General features: G+C 42.3%; 3 protein-coding genes across 4 annotated transcripts; all 3 read right to left on the bottom strand.

Annotated features, from left to right (window-relative positions):
• Positions 1-261: 261 nt before the first annotated feature.
• On the bottom strand, positions 262-4581 carry LOC129456719 (pregnancy zone protein-like). Its single transcript, XM_055225830.1, has 4 exons — positions 4483-4581; positions 2661-2844; positions 934-1090; positions 262-335 (listed from the first exon to the last, which is right to left on the bottom strand). Exons 1-4 carry the CDS (start codon positions 4557-4559, stop codon positions 262-264), a joined length of 492 nt encoding a protein of 163 aa, XP_055081805.1. The 5' UTR covers positions 4560-4581.
• A 1905-nt stretch (positions 4582-6486) lies between these two features.
• On the bottom strand, positions 6487-9797 carry lyrm9 (LYR motif containing 9). 2 transcript variants are annotated; one of them, XM_033977266.2, is made up of 4 exons: positions 9721-9797; positions 8443-8573; positions 7616-7708; positions 6487-6662 (listed from the first exon to the last, which is right to left on the bottom strand). In XM_033977266.2, the coding sequence occupies exons 2-4, from the start codon at positions 8563-8565 to the stop codon at positions 6648-6650; spliced, it is 231 nt and encodes a 76-aa protein (XP_033833157.1). In that variant the 5' UTR covers positions 8566-8573; positions 9721-9797; the 3' UTR covers positions 6487-6647. The 2 variants fall into 2 exon arrangements, with proteins under 2 accessions (XP_033833157.1, XP_055082291.1); XM_055226316.1 differs by having other exon boundaries at positions 8443-8567.
• Positions 9798-9890: 93 nt separating this feature from the next.
• ift20 (intraflagellar transport 20 homolog (Chlamydomonas)) lies at positions 9891-13812 on the bottom strand. Its single transcript, XM_033977105.2, has 5 exons — positions 13703-13812; positions 12028-12163; positions 11194-11279; positions 11001-11104; positions 9891-10342 (listed from the first exon to the last, which is right to left on the bottom strand). Exons 2-5 carry the CDS (start codon positions 12152-12154, stop codon positions 10261-10263), a joined length of 399 nt encoding a protein of 132 aa, XP_033832996.1. The 5' UTR covers positions 12155-12163; positions 13703-13812; the 3' UTR covers positions 9891-10260.
• Positions 13813-14920: the final 1108 nt, after the last annotated feature.

Here is a 14920-nt window from a genome sequence, read left to right as displayed (position 1 = left end):
GTTTCAACACTCTTCAAACATCTGTATTTACACTCTGTGGACCTCAGTGGACCTCAGTGGACCTCAGTGGACCTCAGTGGACCTCAGTGGACCTCAGTGGACCTCAGTGGACCACTGTGGACCTCTTGCTTTGCCTGGACAGATATGCATTAAACGAGCCTGTTGTGCTTGTGTCTCTGTGGTGATAATCTCTGACTCTGTGGATCATTATGTTATAATTTGAACATTTAAAATCACGACTCAATAAAAGAAATAAGTCGCTCACTTCATTTCAAAACTCACCAAAGTATCAGCAAGTTTCAGCTTAGAGTCCAACGTCACCACACGGAAATGCACTGGAACAGAAAAAAACTTTAGTCCTGGTTCAGTCCTGGTTCAGTCCTGGTTTAGTCCTGGTTTAGTCCTGGTTTAGTCCTGGTTTAGTCCTGGTTTAGTCCTGGTTCAGTCCTGGTTCAGTCCTGGTTCAGTCCTGGTTCAGTCCTGGTTTAGTCCCGGTTCAGTCCCGGTTCAGTCCTGATTCAGTCCTGGTTCAGTCCCGGTTCAGTCCCGGTTTAGCCCTGGTTTAGTCCCGGTTCAGTCCCGGTTCAGTCCTGGTTCAGTCCTGGTTCAGTCCTGGTTCAGTCCTGGTTCAGTCCCGGTTCAGTCCTGGTTTAGTCCTGGTTTAGTCCTGGTTCAGTCCCGGTTCAGTCCTGGTTTAGCCCTGGTTTAGTCCTGGTTCAGTCCTGGTTCAGTCCTGGTTTAGTCCTGGTTTAGTCCTGGTTCAGTCCTGGTTTAGTCCTGGTTCAGTCCTAGTTTTAGGTTCCAGTTCCTTTTTAGAGAGACAGGAGACAGGCTAACCACTCTGCCACAGTCACACAGGCAGAACATGCAAACTGCACTCAGAGAGATCAGGAGTTGAACCCACAACCTCCTGGTGAGAGGGAGGAGCCTCACCTGTCTGTCCGGGCAGGTACATGGGTTTGTCGGTCTGGACAAAGGTCTTCAGTCCGTAGTTCCTGATTTGGATTTTGTGTGTTTCGATTTTATGGAACTTTTTCCCTTGAATTTCAAACTTGAAATTCTGGATTTCTGAATCTTCAACAACAGGAGCCTGAAAAACAAAAAGGCAAAAGTATTTTTATAAAAGAAACAGAAAAGAAATCCAGGTCTAAACCAGGTCTAAACCAGGGCTAAACCAGGTCTAAACCAGGACTAAACCAGGTCTAAACCAGGTCTAAACCAGGACTAAACCAGGGCTAAACCAGGGCTAAACCAGGACTGAACCAGGTCTAAACCAGGTCTAAACCAGGACTAAACCAGGACTGAACCAGGTCTAAACCAGGTCTAAACCAGGTCTAAACCAGGACTAAACCAGGTCTAAACCAGGACTAAACCAGGACTAAACCAGGGCTAAACCAGGGCTAAACCAGGTCTAAACCAGGTCTAAACCAGGACTAAACCAGGGCTAAACCAGGACTAAACCAGGTCTAAACCAGGACTAAACCAGGTCTAAACCAGGACTGAACCAGGTCTGAACCAGGTCTAAACCAGGTCTAAACCAGGTCTAAACCAGGTCTAAACCAGGACTAAACCAGGACTAAACCAGGGCTAAACCAGGGCTAAACCAGGGCTAAACCAGGACTAAACCAGGGCTAAACCAGGTCTAAACCAGGTCTAAACCAGGACTAAACCAGGACTAAACCAGGACTAAACCAGGTCTAAACCAGGTCTAAACCAGGACTAAACCAGGGCTAAACCAGGACTAAACCAGGTCTAAACCAGGACTAAACCAGGTCTAAACCAGGTCTAAACCAGGACTAAACCAGGACTAAACCAGGGCTAAACCAGGGCTAAACCAGGGCTAAACCAGGACTAAACCAGGGCTAAACCAGGTCTAAACCAGGACTAAACCAGGACTAAACCAGGACTAAACCAGGGCTAAACCAGGGCTAAACCAGGGCTAAACCAGGTCTAAACCAGGGCTAAATCAGGGCTAAACCAGGACTAAACCAGGGCTAAACCAGGGCTAAACCAGGGCTAAACCAGGTCTAAACCAGGACTAAACCAGGTCTAAACCAGGACTAAACCAGGTCTAAACCAGGTCTAAACCAGGTCTAAACCAGGACTAAACCAGGACTAAACCAGGACTAAACCAGGGCTAAACCAGGGCTAAACCAGGGCTAAACCAGGTCTAAACCAGGACTAAACCAGGACTAAACCAGGACTAAACCAGGGCTAAACCAGGGCTAAACCAGGGCTAAACCAGGGCTAAACCAGGTCTAAACCAGGACTAAACCAGGTCTAAACCAGGACTAAACCAGGTCTAAACCAGGTCTAAACCAGGTCTAAACCAGGACTAAACCAGGACTAAACCAGGACTAAACCAGGGCTAAACCAGGACTAAACCAGGGCTAAACCAGGACTAAACCAGGACTAAACCAGGTCTAAACCAGGTCTAAACCAGGACTAAACCAGGACTAAACCAGGACTAAACCAGGTCTAAACCAGGGCTAAACCAGGACTAAACCAGGTCTAAACCAGGTCTAAACCAGGTCTAAACCAGGTCTAAACCAGGGCTAAACCATGGCTAAACCAGGACTAAACCAGGTCTAAACCAGGTCTAAACCAGGGCTAAACCAGGTCTAAACCAGGACTGAACCAGGACTAAACCTGGTGCTCACCTGAAATGTCTTGCAGATGTGCTTGTCTCCGTCGTCGCACACGTCTCTGTAGAAAACTCTCTCTTCTCCTTTAGACTCCAGAGACACTTTGAGGTTCAGATCTTCAGAAACCTGCAGGACACTCAGGCAGTACTGAACTGTGGTACCAGACTCCACCACCGCGGGGAACACCACCATGAACTGTCTACACACACACACACACACATACACACACACACAAAGATGTAAACAGTGGTGGAAAGTAACAAAAGTAAAAATACTGTTAAGTACATTTTGAAGTAAAACCCCAATTACAATGAAGTTGGGACAATGTGTAAATCTTAAAAAAAAAAAAACACAGAATACACTGATTTGCAAATCCTTTTCAACCTATATTGAACTGAATAAACTACAAAGACATGACATTTAATGTGTAAGTGATAAACTTTATTGTTTTTATGCAAAAATTCACTCATTTTCAATTTGATCCCTGCAACACGTTCCAATAAAACTGGGACAGGGGCAACAAAATGGGATGGGAAAGTTGAGGAATGCTTAAAATACACCTGTTTGGAACATTCCACAGGTGAACAGGTTTTCTGGAAACAGGTGAGTGTCATGACTGGGCTTTTCTGGGCCCGAGCTCACCTGAGATGGACTGACACAAAGTGGAAAAGTGTGCTGTGGTCTGACCAGTCCACATTTCAAATTGTTTTTAGAAATCATGGATGTCGTGTCCTGCGGATCAAAGAAGAAAAGGACCATCCGGATTGTAGGTTTTTAAGTTTTACACAACATCCCAACTTCATTGGAATTGGGGTTGTACATGTTCAGAACATGTGCTGAATATTTATCAGAGTTTTACATCAGATAAGTCGCAGTTTGTAGAAAAAAATAGAGCAGAAATGTAAAAAAATAAAGGAAGCAGGAAAGAGACGTCTACTGCTACTGCCCAAAATCAACATGATTCTTTATCACTTTGACCTAAGTATTTTTACTTTTGGATCTGAACCATAGACTGTTTTTATAAATGGACAGAGCTATCCTGCGGCGTTCCAAATATTCACCTATTGAGTCCAATTCACTCTCTATTGAAAATCCGTGTCCTCTCTCTGTCTCTGGCTTCAGACTCATTCTGGTCTTAAATGTTTGTATTAACCCTCTACATGATCCTGGGGTTTTTATTTCACTATTGTGTCTGTAAATCAAGATATGAACATCTTCACTTTCCCCGAGGTCACTCCCGATAGCGTTAGCAACAGGTTTCATTGACAGCGTTGCTAAGCGCTCGCTCCCCGCTAAACCAGAGGTGCGCGTCGCTCTGGATTGGTTGCTATGATACTCGTGTTCAGAGTTTTAAATATGGAACCCTGCTCCAGATCAGCCGCTGTACCTGCTCCAGCCTCGATGAGCTTCATTTGGAGCTGAACTCTGTGGGTGACGTCACACTCAGTCACTTCTTTATACAGTCTGTGGCCTTTCTTTTTTTTAAGTAGTTCTTCTGTACGTAAATCACTGGTGGGTCTGAATTTATCCAACCACACCACAACATCTGGGAGGGCATCTGACACACCACAACATCTGCAGATTAACTAGAGACATTTCACCTGCCTCATCTCAGTCTGCAGTACAGTACAGTACAGTACAGTACAGTACAGTACAGCACAGCACAGTACAGTACAGTACAGCACAGCACAGTACAGTACAGCACAGTACAGTACAGTACAGTACAGTACAGTACAGCACAGCACAGCACAGCACAGCACAGCACAGCACAGCACAGCACAGCACAGCACAGTACAGTACAGCGAGACAGGAGGATGGGAGGGCATCTGGTACTCACGGTTCTGCAGAGGCCCTCAGGCTCAGGGCCAGTATGAGGAGCCCTCTCCACAATGAGCTGTAGTCGGGACGTCCCATCTCTGAACCAGACTCAACTCAAACACACAGAGCTTCAAATACACAAATACACAAGCCCCTGCCCACTGTGGCTCCTCCTCGCGACACTTCTGTATTAAAGCTACAGTGTGGAACTTTGTGGAGGTGGCACGTCATCTGTATGATTCCATGGAAACAGAAAGCTCAAATCACATCTGGAACATTCTCCATGGAGATGGATCAGTTAAACCTGAACTCCTCAGTTCTGAAATAAACTTCTCATTAAGTTTCCCCATAGTCTTTCAGAATAAATACATAAATAAATGAATAAAATTAAAAATGTAATTAGTAAAAGCTCAGGGCTAATCAGCTCTGTGGAACTAACCACAAAATGTATAATTTTATTTAAAATCTGTTTCTGAAACTTTACAAAACACTGAGTTCTTAAAACATTTCATTGAATCTTGTCTTTTAAATGTGATTTTTGGACGAAAAACAACCGTGTCATGGATAATAGTTAGCTCTAACTGATTAGCATGTAGCTGGTTAGCATGTAGCTGGTTAGCACCGTTAGCTTCTGGCAGTTTTTAAAGATTCTCTCATTTCTACTTAATTAGTTGTAAATATAAAAGCTGCTGTAAATATAAACTATAGTTTTACACAAATCAAGAAGTAGTTTGTGAATAAAAGTTATAAAATATCTTAAATATGAGCGTCCCACACGGAGAATTCTGTCCAAACGTTCGGCTCAATTTACACAAAACACATTTTTCTGCCACTTTAAACATGATTGGAACAAAATAAAAGTTTTTTCTTGTATCTGTATTTGTCAGAAAACTATTTCTCTGGACTTACATTAGAGGAGTTTGGCCCAGTGTTCATTGTTCTTGTACTATGCTGTTGCTAGGCAACAATCACGGAATTTCCTCGTGTGACGTCATGATTTCAAACCAGGAAGTCAAATTTTAAACCTAAAAAATGGTCAAACTGGGAATGTATTTATTATTTATATTTGTAAATTCTTAACTATAATGATCTTAACTGTTTTTTGGTCAAATGAGTGTCCAACCTGTGTGACCCCAGCCCCTGGGACAACGGATGGAAATGATCCTCTGGTGTTTACATCCATGTTGTATCATGTCTGTTCATTAGCATTGTCTCAAATGAATGAATAAAGAAATACATAAAATTAAATAAATAAACCTGTCATAGGCACGTTGACATTTTAATTTTTCAAAGGTCTATGGGAAAAATGAATGTAAATCTTTATTCCTGAAACAGAGTGGACTTTGAAGTGGGTCACTAGATGTTGGCTCCTCCCCTCGCCTACTCCTGCCCTGAGCTGACCAGGTCCTGTTTATTTAACTCCTCCTCTGTGAAAATCAATGCTTTATTTGGACAAAAACAACTAAATCTACAAACTGAAGGAGAGGAGTTACACAGTGTTCAGGGAGGTCATGTTTTACAACGGAAATGGACTGGCACGGTGCACTGTATGATAGGGCTGTCAAAAGTATCGAAAAGCACTCAATACTCAAACTAGTATCAAAACTAGATACTCATTTATCACAGGTTTTGATACTAAAAAGTCCCATTGACAGAAATGAGTCTGTCCTGAATCTGTTTATACTGATGTGTCTGTTTCACATGTATAAGACACATGGACCAGTGTGAACTACTGCACACTGAGGATTACACACATGTGACACACATGTGACACACATGTAACACACACGTAACACACATGTAACGCACATATGACACACATGGAATAGAACACAAAGTACCAACATGTCATGTGGAAAATCACAGTGTATTGTGTGAAGATAAAGAGGTTTTATTATCATGTGGTATCAGAATCGTTATCCAGTCTACTCCTTAGTGTTGAAATGGAGTGTGTTGTTGTGTTGCAACAGTTAAACCAAACAAAAGTCTCCTCAGTCTCTCCACTTCACAGTTAACATTTATTTTAATTTAACACATACAGAGTACACAAATATATACACAGGATATGCATTTTGTACAACTTTATGCCACATTCACCTTTAAAACTACCATCTATAACTTTAATTCAATTTTCAGACAGCAGTAACAAAGGCAGCTTCACAGTGCAGATTCACTTGGTTTGACTCAGGACTTAAGATACTGCAGAAAAAAAACAAAAAAATATATAAAAGTACAGATATATTTATGAGCGAAATAGAGATTGTTGAACCTAGACTAAACCAGGACTGAACCAAGACTAAACCAGGACTGAACCAGGACTGAACCGGGACTAAACCAGGACTGAACCGGGACTAAACCAGGACTGAACCAGGACTAAACCAGGACTGAACCAGGACTGAACTAGGTCCAAACCAGGACTGAACCAGGACTGAACTAGGACTAAACCAGGACTAAACCAGGACTAAACCAGGACTGAACCGGGACTAAACCGGGACTAAACCAGGACTGAACCGGGACTAAACCAGGACTGAACCGGGACTAAACCAGGACTGAACCAGGACTAAACCAGGACTGAACCAGGACTAAACCAGGACTGAACCAGGACTGAACTAGGTCCAAACCAGGACTGAACCAGGACTGAACTAGGACTAAACCAGGACTAAACCAGGACTAAACCAGGACTAAACCAAGATTAAACCAGGACTAAACCAGGTCTAAACCAGGACTAAACCAGGACTAAACCAGGACTAAACCAGGACTAAACCAAGACTAAACCAAGATTCAACCAAGACTAAACCAGGTCTAAACCAGGACTAAACCAGGACTAAACTAGGACTAAACCAGGACTAAACCAGGACTAAACTAGGACTAAACCAGGTCTAAACCAGGACTAAACCAGGACTAAACCAGGACTGAACCAGGACTAAACCAGGACTAAACCAGGACTAAACCAAGATTAAACCAGGACTAAACCAGGACTAAACCAGGACTAAACCAAGTCTTACCCAGGACTAAACTTGGATTTAACCAGGTCTAAACCACAAATAAACCAGGTCTAAACCAGGTCTAAACCAGGTCTAAACCAGGTCTAAACCTGGACTATACTATATACTGAATAAAAGTCCATATATATTCTTGAGCACAGTGAGTACCTTGTTGAGGACCCAGTCTGCGTCTGCGATGGCTCTGTGGATGATCATCTGGATTCTCTCAGGATCGTCCTCGTCTGTGTGACTGTTATAACCCTGAAGAGCACAGGTCAAAGGTCAAACGAGTCCTCTGCATTTGACCCGCCCTTCAGTGTCTGAGTTAAACCTGGCAGGAGCAGAGGCACCAGATCTGGGCCATGTCCTGGTCAGGAGTACCAAGCTGGAGGATTTTGTGCATGGTTCAGGTTGATGTGAGAAACCACAGGAACCAGATTTTGGCCATTTGCAATAAAGATGTTAAAGCTTTTTCTACAGATAAATAACAACATCCCCAACTGGCTCTGCTCCTCTGTGTCTGCTCCTCTGTGTCTGCTCCTCTGTGTCTGCTCCTCTGTGTCTGCTCCTCTGTGTCTGCTCCTCTGTGTCTGCTCCTCTGACTCTGCTCCTCTGACTCTGCTCCTCTGACTCTGCTCCTCTGACTCTGCTCCTCTGACTCTGCTCCTCTGACTCTGCTCCTCTGACTCTGCTCCTCTGACTCTGCTCCTCTGACTCTGCTCCTCTGACTCTGCTCCTCTGACTCTGCTCTTCTGACTCTGCTCTTCTGACTCTGCTCCTCTGTCTCTCTGTTCCTGTCTCACCTGTCGGATGGCGTGTTCCTGTCTCACCTGTTCCTGTCTCACCTGTCGGATGGCGTGTTCCTGTCTCACCTGTCGGATGGCGTGTTCCTGTCTCACCTGTCGGACGGCCTGTTCCTGTCTCACCTGTCGGACGGCCTGTTCCTGTCTCACCTGTCCCTGTCTCACCTGTCAGACGGCCTGTTCCTGTCTCACCTGTCGGATGGCGTGTCTGTAGTGTTGTTGCATGGCAGAGGAGGGTAGACGCCTCGTACACCTGAGCAGGTATCTGTAGAGCTGCACTGGAGTCTGGATCAACTCTGCTCCAGCCAAAGGCATCTCTGAAACTGGAGCGAGACAGAAGTGTCAGTCTGTCTCCAAACCCACTCACTGACCGAGGACGGATTAGCTGCACGTTTTCAAATCTGATTACAATTTTAACCTTGTGTTCTAGTACTGAGAGAAGTGTAAACCTAGTCTTGGTTTAGTCCATTGTTTTAAGTCCTGGTATAGTCCAGGTTTAGTCCCAAAATTTAACCAAGTTTAGTCTTGATTTAGTCCCTGAACTCAACAAATTTTAGTCCTGGGTTAGTCCTGGTTTAGATCAGGTTTAGTCCAGGTTTAGTCCCAAAATCCAGCCCATTTTAGTCCGGATTTAGTCCCTTAAATCAATCAATTTTAGTCCTGGTTTAGTCCATTGTTTTAAATCCTGGTATAGTCCAGGTTTAGTCCCAAAATTTAACCAAGTTTAGTCTTGATTTAGTCCCTGAACTCAACAAATTTTAGTCCTGGGTTAGTCCTGGTTTAGATCAGGTTTAGTCCAGGTTTAGTCCCAAAATCCAGCCCATTTTAGTCCTGATTTAGTCCTTGAAGTCAATCAATTTTAGTCCTGGTTTAGTCCTAGTTTAGTCCAGGCTTATACCCAAAATTCAACCAATTTTAGCCCTGATTTAATCCTGGTTTAGATCAGGTTTAGTCCCAAAATTCAACCAATTTTAGCTCTGATTTAATCCTGGTTTAGATCAGGTTTAGTCCCAAAATTCAACCAATTTTAGTCCTGGTTTCATCCCAATTTCGTCCCTGGATTCTACCAGCTTTAGTGGTGTTGGTTTAGTCCTGGTTTGGTCATGATTTGGCTCTAATTCATTCCCTGATAAACTTACTTCAGTCTTTAGTCCAAACCTGTTTTAATTCACTGACAGGACACAAAGACGTTTAAGTTTGTCGTTTTAAATTGTCTTACAAAGTCTTTTCTCCTTCTGCTTTTCCAAATAGTGCAGGTTCTGTCTATTGTCCCTGTATTGTTATTTTAGCCTTAACTGAAAATCGAAGTTTCCAAGAATATGCGGATGTGGATCTGTCCTTACATGACTCTCACTGTTTTTAACCTCATTTTCCAAGATAAAATTAGCTTTTTAGCCTCGTTTTAACAGCCAGAGTTTAACTAGAGCAGGGCCAGAGTGTAACCGGAGAGATTTAAAAACATAAACTTACTGTATTCGGTCAAATTGTGGCGAAAAATATCAGAAATGTATCAAAAGTGACAGAACTACAGGCGCCATGACCGGAAGTGCGTCATCACGTGCAGCTATTGTATAAAAACAGCGCCGCTCACTGGAGGAGAAGGGAACTGCTACTAAAAAATAAATAAATAAATATGTTCTAACAATAAAACAGCATTATTTTTATTTATATTTAAGTTTCCAAAAATTCATAAAAATACATAAAACGTACTGCAATGACACAAAAAACTATTCAAAAATTTTGTGATAAAATAAATAAATAATACACTCATTGTAATTTTAAAAGTAAGACATTTCGGGAAAACTCAAAGGGGAGAGTGAGGGGGGAGGAGGAGCGGCGTCTGGAGGTATAAGGAACAGTGTGATTGGTCGAAACAGGTATCCACACTTAAAACTCCGCCCCCAGGTGTTTGGTGTTCTGTCTGTAATCTGGACAGTCCTGTGTGATGTCACGTAGAACTTAGCAGAGGTCACTGGAGGCACTGTCCGGTGACGTTTGGTAAAGTTTTGGTTATTTCTGTAAAATAAACTGATCGATGAACTCATTCTGCTCGGACTCCACTTTGGACAAGGCCTCGTACTCGACCCTTGACCTGCAACAGAAGAACAACCAGAAGGAGCTCACATTTTAAAACCAAAACACTGGATTTAAAGGTTCACCTGTGCCCGCCCGTTTGTACGTCTTAAAGGTCCTATATCACACAAAACTGACTCTGTGAACTACAATCCATGTTATAATGTTGTTTCCTCCTCAAAAACAGACCTGGAGTTGTGTTTTGTTTCATTCTCACATGTTTGAGTCACACTTTATTATTAGTCTGTTACATCTACAAAGCTCAAAATGTAACGTTCCACCTTGTGATGTCATCAAGTGGTAGTTTTCAAGTCAACACCTCCTTTTACTTTTATTTCAGTAGTCGATTGGCAACTCCAGGACTGAAATTATCCAAATGATTCTAGTGAAGGTGGAGTTTAAAAACACAGTGGAGCACTTCCTGTATCACCACATGATGACATCACAAGGTGGAACAGAGCGTTTTCAGTTTGAGAGAAGAACTCAGCCTAAATATGCAGAGTTTGTGTGTTAAACATGTGTGAATGAAACAAAACACAACTCCAGGTCTGTGTGTGACGAGGAAACATTAGAACAGATCAGAGAAATATTGAAACATGGACGTTTATGTTTTTATTTATTAATTCTTATTCATATACAAAGGGAGGGCATCTGACACACAGGGACATTAGGTTCACCTCTCAAGTTGCATCTTCTTTTCTGTGATGAGTGCCTGGAGCTGCTGCTGCTGAGCCTCGCGCTGTTTGGCCACAGACTTTAGGAGGTTGCGAGCTCCTATGGCCTTTGAACGCACCACAAACAGGTATACACACACAAACACACATGTTGAATTCTCCTGATATTTATTCACATTTTAAACATGTGTGTTACCTTCAACTTTTCCGTCTCCGTCTCTTTGGCGAGTTCTCCCACCAGATCAATCAGACCGCCCACCATCTTCTGGAACTGAGCGATTTCTGAAAACAAACACAAACGGTACTTGAACATGGCGTGTGCCTCGTCAATGTCTCTGCCCCAAACCACAGTGTTTCCCTGCAGAGGATCAAGATCTGAACATTAACCCTTTAAGGACTGAGCACACTATGGGCCAGTATAGGTCACCTAGACTTTTATATTTTTGTTAGCCATAAAAATCATATTAAAGGAAGTATCAGAATTTACTGCATTTTTTCACACATCTACTTCTATTTTACACTTTCATCCGTATTTTTTCTTTTACGCATCGAATAAATGAGTGAAAATCCCCGCAGCCCCGCGCTCTCATTTGTCACCTTCGCGGAGCAACAGAGGCAGATTAACGTAACTGACGGAAAAATATTTAAATAGCCCCGTGTCTCCGCTTTGAGACGCTGTTTGAATTTACATGAGAGCACGACTGGGCGGAGTTACGCTGCTGGAAAGTCCGCATCCGCGAGTCTAACGGCGACGATAGGATCCGACGCTATAGGGTTAAAAACAGACAAATTCTTTCCCCGAGGTCGCTCCTGTTAGCGTTAGCAACAGGTTTGATTGACAGTTGCTAAGCACCCCCTCCCTGCTAAACCAGCGATGTGGGCGGTAAGGGGCGTTACCTTCCACAGCCTCGTTCTGGATTGGCTCTTTGGTTGCTATGATACTTTTGGTCAGAATCCCAAATATGGAGCTGAAGCTGTGGTGACGTCACACTCAGGACTGTGTTAACTCGATGTGGCCTGGGAGACTTACTGTCCACAAAGTCCTTGCATTCTTCTTTGAGTTCGGTGGTGCTGTGGCTCACCTCCGGCTCCAGGACTCGCAGTTTGCCCAGTTCATCAAAGTACAAATTGGCGTCGGCCAGAGGGTCCTTCGCCATCGCCCGCGGCTGAGAAGGACGAGAGGCGGGGTTATTATAAAGACATCACTCTCACATGAAGAACAGCAGACACATGTACACATCACCTTCTCGGAGTCTGACACTTGTAGACAAAACAACTTTCAGTATTACAGCTTTAAATCAGCCTGTTGTGTTTGTGTCTCTATGGTTCTCATCTCTGACACTCGTGGATCATTCTGTTATAATTTACACATTTTAAATCACAATATTCATTCAGAGGAAAATGAGAAGAAACGACTAGAACCTGGAGAAACATCTGAGAAGTTTGAACAGAGCAGATTTAAACTCTGACGACATGCAGCAAGGAAAAAGTAAAACATTTTTTGTAAAGACTTTTAATTACCATTGATTACCGTAAATTATTAAGTGCAACAAACTTTTACAGCGTGAGGTCAAAGGTCGTCTAGTGTCTACAAACAGCTTTATCTCCAGAGAACATGTTATCAGAAACACGCAGTCTGTGTCAACAACAGAGACACCCACACAGATCACTCATGAAACTCAGCAACAATCTCACATTTACCTCGCTTAAATGTGCACTTGTCTACATGGCGATGTCGCTGTTTCGCCTGGAATGATCCACAGTATGGCATTAAATCGAAATTGCTGTTTGGACGAACGCAATCAGCAAATCCCAAAGGCAGCGTTTTTTTGAAGCACCGTCATTTTTTCCACAAATGACAAAATCTTCTGTCTTATTCTGTGTAAAAACTGCTAACCCTGTAGTTTAGATCTGTACAGACATGCTCTGAAGTGTCCCTGTGTGTGTCAGATGCCCTCCCTGTGTGTGTCAGATGCCCTCCCCGTGTGTCAGATGCCCTCCCCGTGTGTCAGATGCCCTCCCCGTCTCTCCACTGGATCTTATTCTGCAACAAACTCCTGAGAATCTTAACATTAAAACATAAATCTACAATCAAAACATAATCGTAAATGCTTTTCCCAAACCTTTCAGCCCTGATAAAAAACATCTGTGACTGAATGATGCAAGTTACAAAGCCTATGTTTAAATGCCATACTTTGGAACATTCCAGGCAACACAATAACATCTCCATAGAGACAAGCAGATGGCAGACCTCCCACCAGAAAAGTTCCTTTAAACTCTTCTCCTCACACACATTTCAGACTGTGATCCTTCCATATGATCATGAGACAGTGGGACATGATGGAAGGGCATCCGGTAGAAAACAGATGAAGTTTGTATTTCCATTTGACAGCCGTTAAAGTTGAACACACTCCATATATTCACTGATTTTGATATTGAAACAAATTTATTTATGCTTTTAATTTAATCTGAACAAATTATAAACGTCCAACACAAGCACAGATCTATTTAATGTCGCAGATTTTAATTTAAGATGGAAAATAAACGCACTGAACTGTTTGAGCTAACGGATTAGCATTAGCCGTTAGCTTTGCTCCATAAACAGGATCATGATCAGTTTTACGGGTGTTTTAAATCAAACCATGACTAGTTCTGGTTTCTGTGGGACTAATTACACTCGTGTTCAGTGAAAGAGTGTTAAATACCTGAGGAAAAAGACGTCAGATTGCAGAAGTTTGAAGTTTGATCCGTGTTTTGATTGTTGTGATGTGGCAGCGGTTACTCCAGAGATCCTGTAGAGGAGAGATGACACTCTTCAACGCACTTCCGCATTCGTCACGTGGTTTATTTGAGTCGTGGTTTTTTTTCACAGGTTTTTTCATATTTAACTGGAATTACTTATTGTTTTGCGTCAGGAAGCGGTAGATAATACAAACACAAGTAAAGCAGAGATTTCTCGGTTAATACGCTATATTTTCTCATCAAAGACACAAGTATTTTGTATTTGAACCGGAAGTATAAAATCTCTCTTGCTAAAATCATCTCTGAGCACCACTCTCCTCTCGTTGTCAAGGAAACTAAAGCAAAGGTAAGATCAGTTTAAATAATGGTGTTTACTGTCAATAAATCATTTAAAATTTACTTAAAGTCACACTGTGTAACTTTTGACCAAGTATTTGTGTATTTTCTTTATTTATTAATTTATTTTTATTGCACTGAAAAACATAGAAAAACACACAGCCTCACTACTCCACAAACCTGACTCTTATTTGCCTTGTTTCCATAGTAATATAGTTCCTTTGGCTATAATAATCCACAGTATGGCCCAAAACTGATTTATCTCCTTGGAAAATGTCCTGTATCATGGTTTTAACTTTCCGTTTCTATGGAATCAAGCATGTGACGTGCCACCTCCAGAACGTTACACACTGTAGCTTTAAACTCTACTTGTCAGAGTAGTTTTCAGACCCCATACTACAGTTTAACAGTACTGTTACTCGAGTAAAAGTCGTGTTCCTCTTCCCTCTGTGAGTCTAAAGTGACGTCCCAACAGTTATTACCCTTTAAGTTACTTTTACTCGAGTAGCAGTAAAAGTAACGTCCCAAATACATTTTTTTTTACCTCAGAGTTATTTCTAGCACTTTAACTTGAGTAATATTATTTTGCAGTAACATTCCTCCACCCAACACACCGTCACATCAACATTTTCAGCCAACCGAATCTTTTAGAAACTGTTTTAATAATAATAATAGTAATAATAATACAATACATTCAAGGCAAATCGTACATCCTTTAGTTTTTCCAATACATGTTTGAGCAGAGAGTAAATAGAAATCAGTGCACGACAAAAAAAAACAAAAACACAACAGTCTGAGACATCTGTCAACTTCTGCGTCTCCAGCGCCTCAACAAAAATAGAGTT

The sequence above is a fragment of the Periophthalmus magnuspinnatus genome, chromosome 13 (assembly GCF_009829125.3).
Source record: "Periophthalmus magnuspinnatus isolate fPerMag1 chromosome 13, fPerMag1.2.pri, whole genome shotgun sequence".
NCBI lineage: Eukaryota > Metazoa > Chordata > Actinopteri > Gobiiformes > Gobiidae > Periophthalmus > Periophthalmus magnuspinnatus.
The sequence above is the reverse complement of the archived record's forward strand: the minus strand, read 5'-3'. Positions and strand labels throughout refer to the sequence as shown.

What these genes read in the sequence shown, in the direction of transcription:
- LOC129456719 (XM_055225830.1), bottom strand. Translation starts at nt 4,559, where the DNA reads ATGGGACGTCCCGACTACAGCTCATTGTGGAGAGGGCTCCTCATACTG. An exon ending in ACATCTGCAAGACATTTCAG is followed by an intron (nt 1,091 to 2,660) that starts GTGAGCACCAGG and finishes TTTGTTTTTCAG; the next exon opens with GCTCCTGTTGTTGAAGATTC. An exon ending in GTACCTGCCCGGACAGACAG is followed by an intron (nt 336 to 933) that starts GTGAGGCTCCTC and finishes TTTCTGTTCCAG; the next exon opens with TGCATTTCCGTGTGGTGACG.
- lyrm9 (XM_033977266.2), bottom strand. Translation starts at nt 8,565, where the DNA reads ATGCCTTTGGCTGGAGCAGAGTTGATCCAGACTCCAGTGCAGCTCTAC. An exon ending in ACAGACACGCCATCCGACAG is followed by an intron (nt 7,709 to 8,442) that starts GTGAGACAGGAA and finishes TGTGCTCTTCAG; the next exon opens with GGTTATAACAGTCACACAGA.
- ift20 (XM_033977105.2), bottom strand. Translation starts at nt 12,154, where the DNA reads ATGGCGAAGGACCCTCTGGCCGACGCCAATTTGTACTTTGATGAACTG. An exon ending in CGGAGACGGAAAAGTTGAAG is followed by an intron (nt 11,105 to 11,193) that starts GTAACACACATG and finishes GTGCGTTCAAAG; the next exon opens with GCCATAGGAGCTCGCAACCT. An exon ending in AAGAAGATGCAACTTGAGAG is followed by an intron (nt 10,343 to 11,000) that starts GTGAACCTAATG and finishes CTTCTGTTGCAG; the next exon opens with GTCAAGGGTCGAGTACGAGG.